Here is a 13,830-nt window from a genome sequence, read left to right on the forward strand (position 1 = left end):
AACGGTGTCATAGAATTGAGGATTATCGTTGTTTGTGCCCTCGACTCTGCCCCGGGCGGCATAACAATCGATCAAATTAATTCTGGTTATGGACACCTATTTATTTTATGTTTATTAAAAATAATTATATAATATTGGATGGCATTGAGGGATGAATTGCACGCCCCAACCGTCAAATGAATCATGAAGCTAATCTTTTTTAAATAATGTTAGTAGACTTAGGCCTATCTAAAAAAAGTTTCATTGTTATCATTAGGCCACGGTCTATTTTTAAACTTTACATTGAAAATGAAATCATGCATGTCGATCATCATTCACAACACCAAATCTATCAGCCAGTGCTCTTCCCTTTCTTTTAATAAGTGTGAAATCGGGATTTTATGATCTTTGTCCCCATTGCGAACCAAAATAAGTAGGTCGTGTTATAAATGAATTATTTACTGTCATCCTGACATGGAACGCGTGTTTTTAAGTAATTATGTTTGTTAATGTTCGTTTGTTCATGTTCCATTTTATTACATTGTTAGCCTTATAGGCCTATTATTTCTTTTTGTGAATTAAAATCTAGCAAATCAAATGAACTCAAATGCACGTGGCAGCTGCTATGAGAAAAGAAAAGAAAAAACCCTTCACCTTTTAAAGGGGCATTTCGTGATCCATTGATAGCCTCATCTCCCATTTTTCTCAAATTTGTAAAAGAAACTAGCAAAAAAATGAAATTTTGGTTGTCCCTTGAGCCGACTCAAAACATTTTTTTTACCAATGCTTACCATTCGGCCTATTTATTGCCAGGTTATAATTTGGAAAAAATAAAAATAAAAATCCCCTTTAAAAGGGAAAGCCAGCTTCAATGCAGAAGAGGTCTTGTAATTAGTTTGGGTGGAAGGCAGTTTTAGGATCACGCTTTTTTAGGATCCAAGTCCACCAAACCATCAATGATGAGAACATGCACACAGAAACATCAAACGAAACATTAACTCCTATAACTTCCTGTCAACTGGCTACCCTTAGCTCATTATTAATATTAAGAAATGAAGAGCTTTGTTTCAAAACCCCTTACATCCACTTGCCCATTTTTGAGAACACATCAAAAAATCATCAAAAAAAAGTACTGAACACAAATGACCATACTGGTACCGTATGTTCCCCCGGAAAGACTCCCTTTTTGGATTTCGCAGCTCCGAAATATCCCCTATATTTGACCAAAATAGAGTTCCGAAAGACCCTTGATTTTGATAATTTCAGCTCTAAAAAACCCTAAAATTGCTTATTCCTCATATTTCGGTTTTTTAGGCGATTTTCAACCAAAAAGCCAAGAAAGACCCTTGATTTTGACTGTTCGCAGCTCCAAAAGTCGCCACTTTATCGGTACGCCGTCATCAGCTCCCAAAGATCCACCACCTCAAAATTCCGGGGAACACCCACCAATTTTGTGCCCCGGCCCCCACCCGGACGGTGCAGATTGGATTGTGATGAAGAGCTATGAAGTAGGCCTATCACGCGCGCAGTCTGACCATTGTTGTTGACTTTAGATTTCATTGGATAATTATGTAGTTCGACGAGTAGGACCTGGTTTTTTTCTTAGTTACCAACTATAGCCTACTCTAACTCTGATCGCTCAAGAAAGATTAACCACAAAAATCCACTAACCGCCCCTCCCGAAAATTTTGGGCGGCGCGGTCACTGGACTTTCGCGATTCGTCTTTCTTGCACCATGTGAGATAGTGATCATAGTGTGAAATGTGTATAGTCTGGTAACTTAGAAAAAAGGTCATACTCGTCGGACTATAATTATGTTTAGGCCTACTTTTTAAACCCAAAAATGCAAATTTCATCAATGAAAATCAAAAAGATAATCCTTCAAAAACCATTGGTGATAGAAAAATAAATTTACGCATCATGTAGCCTAGGCCTAAATGTAAATGTCTTTATAACATGGGATAGGTCTGTTTACGCATAAGGTTAATGCAAAATTATTTAAAAGATTGGATTTTCAATACAATTTGTATGGGGGTCATATGAGTATGACAGTAACATCTGGCACTATGGTAAATCCGGCCCTGTTCTCTAGCTCTGAGAATGAAAAGGTCACTCTGATTGGGAGCCCTTACATCCACTTGCCCAATTTTGAGAACACATCAAAAATTCATCAAAATAATCACTGATGTATGCCCGTAATGGGGGTGGAGTCAGTCCCTTCATTTAGAAACGCTAAAAGTATATGAATTAATAAGATAAAGAAGTATATTATAGATGCAGATGAAAAGTTCATAAGTGATTCATAGATTGCTTTTTGTTAGAATAGGTAGGTAAATAATTTGATATTGGAAAATTGAAAGAGTATCAAATATAAAAGATGTATAAAGATTATTGAAATAGGAGATATAAGAATTGATAATTAAAAAGGCACTACCGGTTTCGATCCTGTTAGCTTGGATCTCTTCAGGTGCAAGGTTTATATACCGAATCTCCATAATTAAAGATTTGTGTTATGTCATTTTGATTGTTAAATTCATTCATTTTGAAGTTCCATAAGAATTTGCAGGTCCTCATCTGGTGGTAGTATTGCTTTGACTAGTTTGTCTTCAATATTGTTGGCTCTTTTGAAAGCAATGATAGGTCATTTTGGAAAAATTGTGCAAAGTTTCCTATCATTTTCTATATATGATTCCAATATTTCAAGAGAGTTTGTTTGAGAGTGTATGAATCGAGATGTCCTGTGAATTTAGTGCTAAAGACTAGTGGAAATTTAGTATCTTTTGTTTCTTTTGTTTTAAGGTAGTTAGGTCTTTCTGAGTGTGAAACTGTATTTCTGATTTTGTTGATGAATTCTCTTTTGTAACCTCGGATTATGAGTTTTTCGGTGAATAGATTTGAACGTTCAATTGCATCATCTATATTGCTGGAGTTTCTAATAATTCTTAGAAATTCTCCTTTGATAAAACCCGAGAAAGTTGAAGGTGGGTGTGTAGAGGTGGGCATAATGTACATGAAAGTTTCACAATTTTTGGTATACATTTTAATGTCAAGTGTGCCACTTTCTTTGAATCTGTTTCCTTTGAAGATAGTTATATCTAGGTAGTCGACATTGTGTGTTAGAGATAGTGGCTGTAAATTTAATAGTTGGGTGCATAGAGTTAAGATATTTAATGTCTGTCTTTAGTTCTTCTTCTGTTCCTTGGTATATGATGAGACAGTCATCTAAGTATCTCCAGTAGTTGAGAATGTTATTAGTTGTATTAAGAAACTGAAGTTCTAATGGGTGTAGTGCTAGATTGGCTAAAGTTGGACTGACAGGGGAACCCATCGCCAGGCCAATTTTTTGCCTGTAAAAGTTGTCATCAAAGCAGAAAGTGTTGTGTTCAAGAATGAGACTTAGAAGCTTTCTAAAATGTTCAGTTGGTGGTTTGTTAATATTATATATTAACTTTGAGTTTTCATACTCGTTGCATGCTATATCTATTGCTTCGGATTGAATAATGTTACAGTACATTGCTGTGACATCTATGGTTGCTAGTAAGATATTAGGGGGGTACTTGATAGCCTCTATTTTGTTTATAATGTCCGTAGTATCTTTCACATAAGTAGATTGTTGTGAGGCTATAGGTTTCAAAAAATAGTCGCAAAATGTTGAGATTTTGGATGTAGGTCCATTTGTTCCGCTTATAATAGGGCGTGCATGAAATGGTAAGTTCTCTGGAGGTGGTTTATGGACTTTTGGTAAAAAATACATGTAGTTAGTTCTAATATCTGATTCAGAGTTAAATGGGTCAAGAAAGTCACAAGTGTCTTCGCTGATATATTTGGAGTTGTACATATCTACTAATGAGTTATATACATGTTGAGCTGTTTCATGCGTTTTGTCGTATGGTATTTTTTCGTAGTGGTGGCTAGATAGGTGTTGAAGTCCAACTTTTCTGTATTCAAAGCTTGACATAATGCATATGCCTCTAGTTTTGTCTGGTTTTTTGATGACTATATCGTGATTTTTGGAGAGTTCATTAAGAGCGTTTCTTTCCTTTCCTGTGAGATTTGGTTTTTGTCGTGTGAATCTTAGATGGCAGATTTCATTTTTGGTTTGCTCCAGATATTCTTCAAGTTTATTGTTTTCAGAGTCTAGTGGTACCCATTTTGATTTGGGTCTGAAAGGAGCAAGTTTTTTGTCTTTATCGTGCATGATATAGGATACTCTCATTTTTCTTGCAAAATTGTCAAAGTCTTCTACTAGTTGTGATCTATGAGGATGTTTTGGGGTAGGGATGTATTTGAGACCCTTGGCTAATGCTATGATTTGTACATCGGATAGAGTTATATTAGTATAGTTTGAGATCAAGGGTCTATAGGTGTTTGCTAGTTCAGAATGATCAGTAGATGTTTTAAGTTTTTTGACATAGTCTCTATGATTGATTATAGATAGAGTTTTATTTGATTTCTTAGTAGTTTGACTTCTTTTGAATCTTCGTTTAGCCATTTTATATGAGTATGAGATCGTTTAAAGTAATAAAGTGTTATATAGACACAAAGTATCAATCTCTTTTTAGAAGGTATGGTGGCTCTGAAAAGAGCCGTTGGGTTTTGTCGGATAGACTTTTAGTTTCGTCTGTTTTGAGACGCTGGTTTGTGGAGAGGAGCTTCTTGTTCTGCTTTGTGTTATGACGCTATTTGCTTTCCATAGCTAATTTAAATATATATCGCTCCGCGGCTCCGTCTCCTCAATTACCCCGGCCTATTATTCGGGGCAGTTGTCAGCCAGCCATAGCCGGAGAATGAACTAAGAATGTTTCGCTCATCTATTATATTATTGTGATCACTTTGTTGATGAGAAATTAAAGTTTATTTGTGAAGTTATATTTTGCTCTCCGTTTGTTTCTGTTGAGTCTTTCCCCGTCTCAGATGGAAGATCTACTGGCCATGTATTTGGTTTATTTTCTAGTAATCAGATAACTGGTTAGTGGATCTTCACATCAATTCTGAGTCATAATAAATGGTGCAGAATCCAATCTTTTCCGGTACCAAGCAAGCTGTGACTGGCTGTCAGCTGCCCCTGGTGGGAAAAACCAACCCCCAGGTAAGTTAATTTGGTATTATTATTTATAGCAATATTGGATTGATTCATTGTATATATATATTATGTGATATTTTTGATAGATTAAGTGAAATACGCTTCTCGTGATTTCCCGCCAAAGTTGTTTTATGGCGCGAAGAATTTTGTTGCGTGTTTTCTGTTTTCGGCCATTTTGTGAATAATATTGCAGCGTGATATTCTTGTATTGATACAATGTATATTAATGGCGAAAAGTAAATGTGATTATGGCTCCTATAGGCATACAAGTTGCCCTAGGCATGCACCGAGGCATACCAATTGCTGACTCAGAGCAGCCAGAGAAGGTAATCCATAGTACAGAATATAATGATCTTCTCCGACTCAGTCATGAAATAGTGAAATTAGTGGATACAAGTAGTAGGGCAATAGTGAATACAGTGAGAGTAGTACACGAAAACGTAGGACGTACAAACAATTGTTTTGGCGAGGTCAATGAAAGGATATTGTCCAATGAGAGGTACATTGAATCTATTGAACAAAATGTAAATGATCGATGTCATGCACCTGTAAACAGTAATAGCTGTATTGATCAGAGTCCGTATACGTGTAGAGAGGTTAATGACCGTAATATGAAATGTTACATATGTAATACACTAGGTCATAGCTACAGACAGTGTCCTGAAAAGGAAGATGTGTATAATCGGGGTCGTAGTAACTGTTGTTATCCAACTGATGAACAGGTAATACATGCACAAACTGTACAGAAATTTGTTTCAAATAGTTGTAATGTAAACAGTGTGACAGAGCAAATGCGTCAAAAGGGCAATAATTCTCCGTGTAATTCAGCCGAAGTTCCGCGCAATGGAAAATTTGATTCAAATTTTGCCGCGTCTGAATGCGATAGTGATAACGTTGAAACAGATTTTGATGAAGAAGTTTATATTTCTGTCACTATTGGTAGCCAAAACATTGACTGTTTAATTGACACTGGTTGTACAATGAATCTAATCGATCATGAGTACTGGCATTCTTTGGAATTGTCACACCAAATTGCAGTGTCAAGACCGCGATTAACAAAAGCCCGTACCGCAAACAAATCTGTGTTGCAAATCAGTGGTTTTGTTGTTGTTCCGTTGTTTATTGAAGGTTCAAAATTTCTCGTGCCAATGTATATTGCTCGAAATCTTAGTCAGGAAATCATGTTGGGAAAAAGATTCCTAAAACAGCATAAGGCCAGATTAGATTTTAACACACAGAAATTGCGATTGTTTAAGAAAAGTAATTTGCGTGTAATTGAAAGGCAAGAAATTCCACCTCATTCACAATCAGTGGTGCGTGCGAGGTTATCGAATAATCTTCCAAAAGGCACAATAGGATTATGTCAGGGAGGACGGAGAGTCACTGCTTTAGGAGTATTGATTGCCAATACAGTATCAAGTGTTCAACCTATTGCTAACAAATCTAGTTGTAGTACTCAATTACTTGTGTTAAACACTAGCAATGAACCAATTGTGTTGTATCCTAGAACAAAACTTGGTACATTTACACTTGTAAATAACAGTGAAATCATTCATTTTACCGATATAGATGACTCTGTAGTAGATGAAGTACCTGTAGCATCAGTCCATGTAAAGGCACAGAATTCGCCAGATCCTAAGGTACGTGAAGTTCTTTCTCAGGTCAATTTCAATGATTCTCATTTAACTGAAACCGATTCTGATATGTTATCTGATCTTATAGCTGAGTATGTAGACGTTTTTCAAACCAAAGATAGTCCTAGAGGAAGATATACGAAAATTGAGCATGTCATAAGAACTGGTAATCATCCGCCAATCAAATGTCGTCCTTATAGACAACCTCCTCATGTGCAAGCTGAAATACGTAAACAAGTCAATCAGATGTTAGAAGATGGTTTAATCAGAGAATCCACCAGTAGTTGGAGTTTTCCTGTTGTAATGATTCCTAAACCTGATGGTACACTAAGATTCTGTTGTGATATGAGATTATGTAACCAAATTGTGGAAAAGAATAATTTTCCTCTACCTCACATAGATGATGCATTAGATAGCTTAGGCGCAGGAACACCAAATTATTTTTCCACACTAGATTTAGCGTCAGGTTATTACCAAATTGGACTTGAAGAAAGCTCAAAACAAAAGAGTGCTTTCATTACACAAGATGGTTTGTATGAGTTTAATGTAATGCCAATGGGGTGTACAAATTCTCCAGCCACGTTTCAAAGAGTTATGCAAGAAGTGTTCAGAGGTTTAAATTGGAAATTTGTATTAATATATCTTGATGATGTAATAGTGTTTTCCAATTCTTTTAATGAACATGTAGATCATTTGAGACAAGTGTTTCAGAGGTTGAGAGAAGCCAATTTGAAGCTCAAGCCTAAAAAGTGTACTTTTGCTCAAGAACAGGTACGTTATTTAGGACACATTGTAAGTAAAGATGGGATAGCTACTGATCCAGAGAAAACCAAAGTAGTCCAAGAGTATCCAGTTCCAACGAAGGTATCGGAAGTAAGATCATTTCTAGGTTTTGTAGGCTATTACAGGAAGTACATTAGAGATTACAGTAAAATAGCCGCACCTTTAACATATCTCACTCGTAAAGATGTTCAATTTATTTGGTCAAAAGAGTGTGCAGAAGCGTTTGAAATCCTGAAACAAAAGCTAGTAGAACCTCCAATTCTTGCCTACCCTCGTTTTGATGGTACTCAATTTATGTTGCAAACAGACGCCAGTATAAGAGGTCTTGGTTTCATTTTAGCACAGGTACAAGATGGTGAAGAGAAGGTAATTTGTTATGGAGGTAGAGCTTTGCATGATTCCGAAAAGACGTATACAACTACTGAACTTGAAGCTTTGGCTGTGGTTGAAGGGATTAAGAAATATTCCCCATACCTTCAACATACTGTAAAGTTCATAATTCAGACTGATCACTGTGCATTGAAATGGTTGTTTGGTCAAAAGCGTACAACAGGTCGCCTCGCAAGATGGGTACTGAAGTTACAATCATATACTTATGAAGTAGTCCATAAAAGAGGATGTAAGAATGGTAATGCAGATGCACTAAGTAGAATACCAACTCAAGTGTCAGAATCTTGTAATTCATGTAACTCATATCATGTTGACTCCCCTACTTCCTCAGCAACAGATTCAAACTGGACAGAATGTGGCTTGGAGACAATGACTGATGATGTCATCAATGACTCTCCTGCTTCAGAGACAAAGCCAGATCCAGAAGTGAATACTGTTCGAAATCTGAGATTTCAGAGGAATAGACGACTGGATGGAGCCACAAAGTATGTAGATATTCAAAAAGTTCCTTCTTTACCAACTGATGTTAATGTGGATCATTTCAAAGATGCTCAATTAGCTGATCCTTTTGCTGGTCCCATGATAAGATTTTTGGATGAAGACATATTGCCTGATAATCAAAGACAAGCACGTGATATTTTATTGCAGTCAGATCAATACTATGTCCATGAAGGTATTTTGTATCATATATGGCACACACCCGCCAAACGTCACATGCCAGAAAGAAATACTGTGCAATTTTATGTACCTGTAACCATGATTGATATCATACTTAACAACTGTCATGATAATGTTTTAGCAGCTCATTTTGGTTTTCAGAGAACATATCACAAAATCCGCCAAAGATATTTCTGGAAACGTATGTATAGAGATGTTGACAATTGGGTAAGATCGTGTATATCTTGTGCTCAGAGAAAACACATAGACACAAAGTTAGAGCTCCCATGATGACCATGAAGGTCCCCAGTGCATTTGAACGTGTAAGTGTGGATATCTTGGGTCCTCTACCTATTACAACCAATGGTAATCGGTATGTATTGTGTTTTACAGATCACTGTACCAGATGGCCTATCTTAGTTCCAATTAAGACTATTGATGCAGCCACTGTAGCTAGAGCATTCTTTGATTATATTATATGTCAACATGGTTGTCCGCAATATTTGCTTAGTGATCGAGGTACAAATTTCCTCAGTAAACTGGTGCTTGAAGTGTGTAGGATTATGCGTACATCAAAGTTGAATACAAGTAGTTATCATCCACAGTGTAATGCTATTCAGGAACGTTTTAACTCTGTTATCTTAGATACCTTGTCACACTATGCTAATGAGTATCAGACAAACTGGGATGAGTATATTCCAGCCATTCAATTTGCATATAGGTCTACACCAGCAGACAATTCTGTAGGATTTAGCCCTTTCTTTTTATTATATGGCAGGGAAGCAAGACTACCCCTGGATGTGACATTGATGGCTAAGAGTGAATACCCAGAGAAGACAGTGAGAGAACATATCAATCATTTGGTATCTCAATTAGAAGTGTTCCGTGCAATATCTAAGCAACATCTTGAACTTAATCAAGCTAGCATGAAAGACCGTTATGATGAACATGCAAGTGATGTACAGTTTCAGGTGGGTGATACAATTTGGTTATATATTCCAGCCACTCAACCAGGCTTGTCAAAGAAGCTCATGAAATTTTGGTCAGGACCATACTTACTCGTAGAGCAAACGGGGCCCGTGAATTTCCGTGTTCGAAATCTGACAAACAATAAGTTGATGTCAGCCCCAGTGCATGTTAATCGAATGAAGTTTGCCTATGATCGATATGCCAGACCAGAAAATCATGTCATGCCCAAAGATTTTGTGCAAAGGGATCCTCTAGAAGATGTTGTAGATGCTGATTGTCCAGATGACTCGTTTGCCCCACTTATGGCATCCCAGGAATTGGATAAGCGCATATCTTTTATACCAGGTCTACCTTTGACTCCTGTTACCACAAGTAGTGAGTATGAAGTAGAGAAGATTTTACGTGGTAGGTACAGGGACAACAAGCTTCAGTATCTTATCAAGTGGCGTGATTTCCCAAGTTCCAGAAATACTTGGGAGCCTGCTGATAATTTAAACCCAGCTGCTTTGGACTTTTGAAAAGTAATCCTGTGAAGATATCTGGCAAAAGCAGATGAATGTGTTGCAATTAAATTTTGTAATACTAATGTTGTGCATAGAGCAGATTGTAATTTATGAATTTTGAAAATTGTGTGTTTATGGAATTTTGGATGTATTCATTTTCCAAATTATGTGGAGAATAAAGCAGATTGTAATTTCAATTATGAGTTTTGAATTGAAAATTGCGTGTTTGTGAAATTTTGGCTGTTAATTTTTCAAAATTTGAAGAATTTAAGAAAGGCAGCGTGTGTTATGTTATGATGAAATACTGTATTTCATGTTATATTGTATATGGTATACGGTATTCTTATGATTATGGAATTAAGAAATATGCTAAATTAGATAGTATGTATGTGTTATACTTATACTGTGTATTTTGCTTGAGTTTATATTTCAGAGAATTCGAGTCGTGCTGAATGGATTATGGAGTTCTTCGGTCATTTTCGTGGTCAATCATCTGAACAATAGGTGCATTTGGATTTGAACTTGACACAGAAGAATTTTGTTCCAGTTGGTATGCAATATGTGTGATTCTGAAATGATTGTGAATTTTCGTCAGTACAATATTTGTGTGATTCCAGAATAAGATTTGATTCAGAAATAAAGAAATATTATACGGGTTAATTAACTGTGACCTGATACATGACGTCATTCTATGCAAAGTATGGTGCGCAACTTTAAAACCCTTTTCCATATGGAACTTTGCATACGATTTTCATGTAAGCCCGTTATATTCTGAATCAAATATTATCAAGGTATTGGTCTTCAGCGCTGAATGTCTAAGTGCAATTCCGTCGTGTGGAATTGTTTCGTCGTGTTCGTCAAGTACTGTATCTACGGGAGGAACTGTGTCTTATTTTACAATGTTGGTGCATTGAAAACTGCAATTATATGAAGAAATTAATTCGTCTGTTATTTATATTGACATCCGTCATCAGTTATCGTCTAATTGCAAAAGCAATTTTATTACGTCATGTTTAAAATTTTATGGAAAACATGATCTGAATCACACCGACAAATTGTCAAGTTCATCACGCAAGTGTCAAGTTCAACGTCAAGATCAGCGTCAAGTACAGTGCAGCGAATGGGTTCAAGTCGACAGCGGTGGATCTACTGGCCATGGATTCAGCGATTCAAGATTATGAACTCTAGGGTTAATTTTAAGGTGTAGTTTAAGGTGTAGAGTAAGATCTTCGCACTTTCTGAAATACATGGAACTTGACATTGTAAATGCCCAGTTTGGGGATTGTGCAAGGTTTTGGTCGATGTCTTTCAGAATTGTGTTAGTTTGTCATCCCCTTTTCCCCTTTTTCCTTGTCTGCTGTACGAGCTTCAGAGTTTTAAAAGATGTTGTTTTTAAAAATAATTTTCTTCCCATCCAATCGTGTTTTGGAGTTAAATGTTTCAGATTAATAGATGCAGTTAATTATTAGTCATGCAGTTACTTGATGAAATGTTATGTCTGATGTTAAAGTTTGTGTTAAAAAGATATATATATTTTTAAATCATATGTTGATCAATTCAAATTGCTATTTTAAAGTTATATTATTAATTTAGAATTGTCAGGCGCCAATTCAAGAAAGGCAGGGCGTGTGTTATGACGCTATTTGCTTTCCATAGCTAATTTAAATATATATCGCTCCGCGGCTCCGTCTCCTCAATTACCCCGGCCTATTATTCGGGGCAGTTGTCAGCCAGCCATAGCCGGAGAATGAACTAAGAATGTTTCGCTCATCTATTATATTATTGTGATCACTTTGTTGATGAGAAATTAAAGTTTATTTGTGAAGTTATATTTTGCTCTCCGTTTGTTTCTGTTGAGTCTTTGCCCGTCTCAGATGGAAGATCTACTGGCCATGTATTTGGTTTATTTTCTAGTAATCAGATAACTGGTTAGTGGATCTTCACATCAATTCTGAGTCATAATAAAGCTTTGTTGGAGAAATTTAGAAAAAGCCCTATAGCTCTTTCAATTTGTTCTCCGTCCGTGATTTCTCGTCTGATAGTGTTTTGTGCCGACTGCCGATGGTCTTCCAATCTGGTATCTAAGTTGGAGATGATCTGAGGGAGAAATTTGGTGACTTTCTTGATGAGTCTTTTCTCGTATTTTGCTGTTGTTTTTGACCAAGTTCCTCGTGGAATTCAGCCGGGAAAGCAACGGTACCTGGTAGCAGTGGTGGATTTTGGCGGCAAGCTAACCAGTTTGGTCTTATGGATTGGTCAACCTGTAGATGAGATCTTCTTAAAAGATGTCGAGTTCTCTCTCTGATGCTGATGATATCTCTTGATTTATTGGAAAGTCTTTTGACAGTATTCCAATTATCAGGAGTAAGTTTGGTCGGTTCTCTTCTTGGTCTAGAAGTTGAAGTTCTAGCAGTTGGTTGTTCTCTCTCTCTTTCTCTGTCTCTTAAAGCTGGGTCTGGCTGCCCCGATGGTATATCATCGTGGTCTTCTTGTAGTAGTCTATCTTCTTCGCTTTGGTCTAGCATCGTTGAGTTGGCAGTAGAAAATGATGGAAGTCAGAAATTTGAGCTGTATTTATAGTGTTTTTGCCGGATCCTACCAAAGTTTGCTAAATTTGCTGAATTAGAGTGTTTGTAGTTGGCGCCACTCTATGCGGACGTGATTGTGCTCGGTTCCTGTGCTAGCGCGGGATGTTTTGAACAGGTGGAATGAGCTAGCATAAATTTGCACGTGTGAGTGTAGAGCGAAATAATAAGGTAGAGAGTTTTGGAAGTGGCGTTAGAATAATATGATTTTGTTTGAAAACTGCTATGAATATAAGATAAATGTTGTAGAAGATTACCCTATATAATGTATTTGAATTTAGAATTTTCAAATAGGCTTATGATAGTAAATAGTTGATTCGGTTAGTAAAAAGTTTTAATATTATGTGCTTATAGAAGTTGAATAAAGTATATTTATACAGTGTAAATATCCCAGTTGTTCGTGTTGAAATAGTGGAAAAGTGTTGAAAATTGAAGGGTAATGAAGATTTTATATTATTTATACAGTACATTGTGTTAGATGTACTACAGTTTTAGTGCATAGAGATCTGCGTGGAGTAGTTATGTAATATCATAGTGTGTGTGTGTGAGTTGACTGGTAATATGAACTTGTATGCTCAAGCAAGTGGTCCAAAGTTAGTAGGCATGATTTTTCCCGTATGTTGACCGTGGTGGGATGCATTTTGAAGGTATTTGGGCCGCGTATAATGCGAAGTTATGGCAAGCCACATCATTCATAAATGCGAGTTTTGCCCGCTATACTGGTCGAGGAGCCCGCTATACTGGTCGAGGAGCACGCTATACTGGTCGAGGAGCACGCTATACTGGTCGAGCAGCACGCTATACTGGTCGAGCAGCACGCTATACTGGTCGAGTTTCACCACGCCGAACGGCGAGTTTCACAACGCCGAACGGCGAGTTTTCACCACGCCGAACGGCGAGTTTTCACCACGCCGAACGGCGAGTTTTTCTGACGTCGATCTAAAATACTTATAGTTCACGAAAAATACTACATGTAGGATTATAATAATGTTTAATAACAATTTTGAAAAACTTATAAAAATATTGTAACAACCCACTGTTTTTGGCGCCAAAGTTGGACTCCCTAGCTTACTGAAAATTGGTCGCTCTATACCGGTACGTAAACGGAAAAATGATAGGCCCTAAGGGTGGCGCCCGGGGCACACGTATTATTTGTATTGCTACTTGAATGTTCAGAATGTTGTATGAACGGGGTTCATTCATAGGATTTCGGGCATGATCGTTGATTTATAGGCTACGAGTGTTTA

The 13,830-nt window shown here is 37.0% G+C and overlaps 1 protein-coding gene across 1 annotated transcript; it reads right to left on the minus strand.

Annotated features, from left to right (window-relative positions):
- Positions 1-3,025: 3,025 nt before the first annotated feature.
- Positions 3,026-4,471, minus strand: LOC140166899 (uncharacterized). The gene has a single exon (XM_072190385.1). The coding sequence runs from the start codon at positions 4,469-4,471 to the stop codon at positions 3,026-3,028; it is 1,446 nt and encodes a 481-aa protein (XP_072046486.1).
- Positions 4,472-13,830: the final 9,359 nt, after the last annotated feature.

Source organism: Amphiura filiformis, chromosome 12 (genome assembly GCF_039555335.1).
Source record: "Amphiura filiformis chromosome 12, Afil_fr2py, whole genome shotgun sequence".
Classification (NCBI taxonomy): domain Eukaryota; kingdom Metazoa; phylum Echinodermata; class Ophiuroidea; order Amphilepidida; family Amphiuridae; genus Amphiura; species Amphiura filiformis.